General features: G+C 48.9%; 1 protein-coding gene across 2 annotated transcripts in view; it reads right to left on the bottom strand.

The window, feature by feature from the left end:
• Nucleotides 1-832: 832 nt before the first annotated feature.
• The window catches only part of Ttf1 (transcription termination factor 1), a 28,254-nt gene continuing 23,341 nt past the window's right edge, over nt 833-5,745 (bottom strand). Inside the window, exons 11-12 of one of the 2 annotated variants that reach the window (XM_012516735.2) lie at nt 3,168-3,253; nt 833-1,920 (exon numbers count right to left, since the gene is read on the bottom strand). In XM_012516735.2, the coding sequence (XP_012372189.2) occupies nt 1,739-1,920; nt 3,168-3,253 (268 nt within the window). In that variant the 3' untranslated portion in view covers nt 833-1,738. The remainder of the gene's footprint in view (nt 1,921-3,167; nt 3,254-5,745) is intronic. The other variant, XM_023700468.1, reaches the window with a different exon arrangement.

Here is a 5,745-nt window from a genome sequence, read left to right as displayed (position 1 = left end):
GGGAGAGGGGGAGACAGGAGTGACTTCGAGATTGCAAACTCAAAGACATCACTGGCAGAGAAGAGGCAACCTAGGTGTGGACAAGGGACTCTGACAGGCTTGGGGCAATCAGGAAACCGGAGGCCAGCGCTATCCTTAAGCTTTTTGAGAGTTCAGATTCCTTGGGGCAATTGCAAGCCATCATTCCGGCAGCTGGAGTTCTAGATTAGTGGCATATATCTGTAATCCCAGGACTTGGGAGGCTCAGGCAGGCTGGTTGCTGCAGGTTTGAGGCCAGCCTGGGCCACTTACAGAGCAAGACTGTCTCAAATAAGCCAGACAGCCTGGAAGACTTCTAGTTTATGAATGCAGAGAAAAAACCACTGCTGATATTTTGGGTTCATTTACACATTTTAATGCTTCTGTAATAAATTTCCTTTTTTCTTTTACAAAACTGAGAAAATATATATTTCTAAATACTTCAGTTGAAATATTATCTTTTCATGTTAGTCAGCTCTTTATTGACACAACTACATGGCCGAGACAACTTAGCGGAACAAAGATCTCGGCTCACACTCAGGCGTCAGCCCGCGGTCGTGGCCCACGGTGGCCGGTGGCACTTCCCTGTGGAAGCCAGGATGCGGAGCGAGGGCCTGAGAAGCCACACCCTCCGCGGGCACACCTCAGCGAGGGCACCAACTCTGCCCCACCCCAGTAACTCACCCGTAAGAACTCATCACCGGGCGGCCGATGAGATCGCAGCCCTCACAGCTCAGCCCTCAGCCCAGTCACCTAATCACTCATCTCAACAGTCAGGAGTAGCCTTTACATGTCAACCAAGCCATCATAACTACTGTATTAATGTTCAAAACTATCATTACACATTTCTTATAAAAGGACATTTTCTCAGTACTATAAACATCCCACTTATATGTACGTTACCATTCCTTTACAGCAAATTCCTAGCATCTAGCATGTGCACTGTCAGGCTCTGATGTACCGTCACGCACGTCCTCTGAAGGGACATCAGAGTTCCTTTAGCACAGAGACAGCCACCTGAGGGGCAGGAGCTCTACAGGAGAAACGCTCAGTAAGAAGACAGTATTTACTGAACGTCTACTGTCTGTGGGACACTGTGACAGGCACTCGGGACAGAGGTGAGCGAGCCTCGGACAGTCATGGCCTAATTCACCCTTAGTCCTGTACACGAACGTCCTAATATCACAGCAGGGCTAAGTGGCATCAGAGGGCAGCCAGGTGACAGTGGAGCTGCATCTTGGTACTCATGGTGGTGATGTCGCTGTCTGCGAAGTTTCTCTGTGCTCTCCAACGTGCGTGGCTCAGGAGCCTGGGACCTTATTTCCCACAGTCCCTTGCTGCAGGACTCCACCAGGGGTGGTGTGTGCGAAGTCCTGGAGACTAGAAGGCAGCTGTTGTTGAGCCCCTGGGGACACAGGTGCCCACGCTGGCAGTGGCAGTGAAAGGACACAGGTGGGCAGGGTGCAAGGGCAGCGGCAGCAGCAGCAGAGGACGGGCTGGACTTGCAGAGCCGCCGAAAGGCACACGGTGCTGGCGCGGCTCCCCCCGTGGTGACCTTCCCCTGCAGGCTCCTTTGTCCCACTGCAATTCATACCACAGGCTGGCATAAAGCTTTCCTTTGGGGGGCATCACGTCTCAGATACTGTGCTGCAGTTCTGGAAAGCTGACACACACATATAAATACCATGCCACCGAGAGGACCGGAAACGGTAACCTGGCCTTAACTCTGTTCTTCTACGTCTTCTTCCTCACTGTCATCGTCACAATAAAAGATGTCTCTGAACAGGAACACCTGCTTGGGTGCTGCAGGTGTTGGGATTTTGGTGCCACTTTTTTTCATCTTCTTTTGTAACTTTTCTTTAAACAAAGGTAGACTAGTTTCATAAAGGTAGTCGATGATCTCTACAGAACAGAAATTTAAATCTGAAATTATTTGCAGTCTCATCCATGTGAACGCATACAGGATCCTGATAACACCATGTGCAAGACCTAACGCTCTGCTTACATCCTTCTTTGTTTAGGTACTTAGTGCAGGGTCCACAGGGTCTCACTACACAGATCACACTTGCAGTGAACTTTCCTGTTTTTCAGCCTCCTAGGTGCTGGGATTAAAGGCGCGCACCACCGTGCCCAGTCTCAATGTCAGGCTAAGTGTGCCCCAGGGGTGGGGCCAGCACGGCACGCTGGAGCTCCTGGCCGATGCACGCTGCCTAAGTAGGCGTTTTAACTTGCTGAGCTATCTGGCTGGCCCCTCCTTTTTTTTTTTTCTTTTTGTCTCAGCCTCCAAATGCTGGGATTACAGGTGTGTGCTATCACGCCCAGCTGGTTTGCTTATATTCTTATCCAATCTTCAAAAACATATCCTACAAATAGGCACTATTTTTAGCCCAGCTTTCCAACAAGTGAGGCACAAAGGCATTAAGAGGTGTGCCCTCGGCCATGGAGTTGGCCAGCGTGCACACTGAGGCAGTCGTGTCTGCTACAGGCAAGGAGTGCCTCATCACACACTTTGTACGGCAATACTGCTTAGGCAGACCTCGAGAGACTTGCAGTGAGCTTTGTTTTTGAGACAAGGTCGTGCTATATGGCTCAGGTTGGCCTTGAACTCACTATGGAACCCACATTGGCTTTAAACTTGTAGTGATCCTCCTGCCTCTGCCTCCCAAGGGCTGGGACTGCAGATGTGCACCACCATGCTCGGCACTCTGGGCTTGTTAAAGTGCAACTCGGACCCTGGGCTTTGCCTGGAGACTAGGGTTTGGTAGGTTTGGGATGAGACTCAGGACTAGATTTCTAAAAGCTTTCCATAATGCTCCAAGGGCCCGAGTGTAGGACTTACGCACATACAAAGCACCCACAAACGGACAGAAGAACTGGGCCGCTGACACATCTTACAACAGTGCGCTTGGCATACTGTGCGCACAGCAGCGGCTGACTGAGGGGTCACTGAGTGCCCAGCACTGAGATGACATCTTCCACTCTGTTACCTCAGTTAGGCCTTTGGAAAAGCCTACCAGGCAGGGACTGGAATTTGCCATTCTGAGTAATTAAGCTCAGATTCTAGAAAGTCATAGCTGACGTGCCTCGGACAACCAGCACGTGGCACTGAGCCCTGTGTTCTCAACTACACAACTATTTACAATACCCACCTGGGAAAGTCTTTTTCTGCCAAAAGGGAACGCAGGCAGCTTTCAACTTATAAAATTTAGTTTGAACGTAAGATGGAGGTACATCACTTAGAAAGAAAAAGGTACAAAAAAAAGCGTCAGTAAAAGTTCATCGCTCTGTGATCCTCATAACTCATCCTTACAACTTGTCCTCTCTCACTACTCGCGCAGTAAGTGCATGTTAAGGTGAGGTCCGACGGCATATTTAGCTTCCATGTCCTGGGTGGGAAGTCATCACATCCATAGATGTGATAAAAATAAAATACAAGATACCGAAGACAAACTACTGCTTATATGGTTTAAAAACACACAAAGACAAGTTAGAGATGCAGCCCAGACACACGTGCGACGAGCGTTTAGTACGCAGGAAGACTTGGGCTGAATCCCCACCACCAAAACCAATACATTAAAAATACCGAAGAAAATCAGCAGTACATGGTGAGTTCTGTTTAAACACAAATGACTTAAGTTACTAGTCACAGAGACAAAGCTCAGGGCAGCTATACCTGCTGCTGTGTGCCCCGCGAACAGCTCTGCCCCCAAGTCGTCATGAGCAGTCCCAACTGCTGTGGTCTGGAGGGAGCGGCTCCCTCCCCAACTAAACGTTAGGAACAGGCGTGCAGAGCTGGCTACCCTCGTACACACACCTGACGCTCACAGCTCAAAGGCAGATGTTCATGGATTTTGCGAACCAAGAAAAAAAAACGCCTCTGATGTTTATTTTTCTTTTTCTTTATTGTAAATTATCTTTACTTTTATAGTTACCTTAAACACATGAACTACTCCCATGATTTGTTTGCAACCCAAATGTTTGTGAAGGACTATGCATTGTGATGTTTAAGAATATTTTCAAATTAATAATCGGAGTATCAGAAACAAGCAAATCGGTTTTTTTTTTTTTTTTTTTGAGATTGTCTCCTTACGTAGTTCAGGATGGCTTGAATTCACTATGTAGCCCAGGCCAGCCTTGGACTTGCAACGGTCCTCAGCCTCAACATCCTGTTGGGATGACTGGTGCGCACTACCACATTTGGCTGGTCAATCAAGTCTATTTTTTTAAAGTAAAAAATTACTAATTTACCTGTAAACTTTTTTCTGAATAAAAACTTGACTTTTCCTCTCAAGAATTAACTGGTGTAGTTGTTATAACGATCAGTGGGGTGGGGGGCAGGGAGATGGCTCAGTGGAATAAGCGCTTCCCTGACAAGCGCAAGGGCCTGAGTTCAATCCCCGGTTGGGGGGGGGGGGATCAGTGGGGATAATCTGCTCCGCTGTGTAGTTAAAGATGACCAGACTCTCCTAACCCCATCAGAGCGCCCGCTGATGACACACTGTGCGCCAGCCCCAGACCAGCGCCTCGCATGCCTGTCTCCTGCAGTCCTTGCAATGTCCGCAAACAGAACGTGCAGCCGAGGACACCAAGGCTGGGAGGCACTGGGGGAGTCCTGGGGCGGGGCTGCTCTGCCCGACTCAGCGAGCGCTCCACCGGCAGGGCCTAGGTTGTGGGAAAGCACTGCAACTGAGCTGAACTTCCACAGCTCCGCAGGCGACGAGCTCGCTGCTGGGGTGCGGCTCTTAAATCCCGCCCGAGCAACTCACAAAGGACACTTTAAGGCGGAAGAGAATAGACATCCAGCTGCACCCCTGCCGGTTTCAGGTTGCTGTCCAAAGTGGGAGCACACTGCGCTTCACACCGTACCTGACTGGATGCTGTGGTCTCTACGGCACAGCTCTGCAGCAATTTCTATGCTGTAGCTACAATAAGCAGACTCGATATTTATTTATTTATTTATTTATTTGGTGGTGGTACTGGGGATTGAACCCAGGGCCTCATGTTAGACCACAGAGCTATGTCCCAGAGCCCCAGTTTTAAATATCTCAAAAATCATTAGAGGGGGGCCGGGGAGATGGCTCAGTGGAATAAACACTTCTCTGGTAAGCATAAGGGCCTGAGTTCAATCCCCGGTTCCGCAAAAAAAAAAAAAAAAAAAAAAAAAAAAAAATCATTAGAGGGGCTGGCCAGATAGCTCAGTGGACTGAAGCAACTGCTTCGGCAGTGTGCAGTGGCCAGGGTTCAATCCCCAGCCAGCTGTGCTTGCCCCAGTCCCCCCAGGGTACACTGAGACAGTGATTAAGACTGGGGGTGGTGGTGTGCACCTGTAATCCCAGCACTTAGGAGGCTGAAAACAGGAGACTCACTATGAGTCCAACCTACATAGTGAGATCCTGTACATCCTGTCCTAAATTCATGAAGGAAAAAAAAAAAGTCATTATAAACTCATTCAATAATAAAAACAAAAAAAATCACGTGATCCAATGCAATGTCACAAGGTATACAAAAACCTAGTGGACAGCCAGCCAAATAGCTCAGTGCATTAAAGTGTCTGCAAACAGGTGCAGGGGCATGCCGCACTGAGATGGTAACTGAGACAGGGCGTGGTGGCGTGCGTCTGTAATCCCAGCACTTGGGGGGCTGTAAACAGCAGAATCACTAAGAGTCTGATCTAGTAGTGAGGCCCTGAACACCCTGTGGACCCTTCCCTAAAAATACAAAAAAAAA

This window comes from Octodon degus, unplaced genomic scaffold (genome assembly GCF_000260255.1).
Source record: "Octodon degus isolate 3935 unplaced genomic scaffold, OctDeg1.0 scaffold00123, whole genome shotgun sequence".
Taxonomy (NCBI): domain Eukaryota; kingdom Metazoa; phylum Chordata; class Mammalia; order Rodentia; family Octodontidae; genus Octodon; species Octodon degus.
The sequence above is the reverse complement of the archived record's forward strand: the minus strand, read 5'-3'. Positions and strand labels throughout refer to the sequence as shown.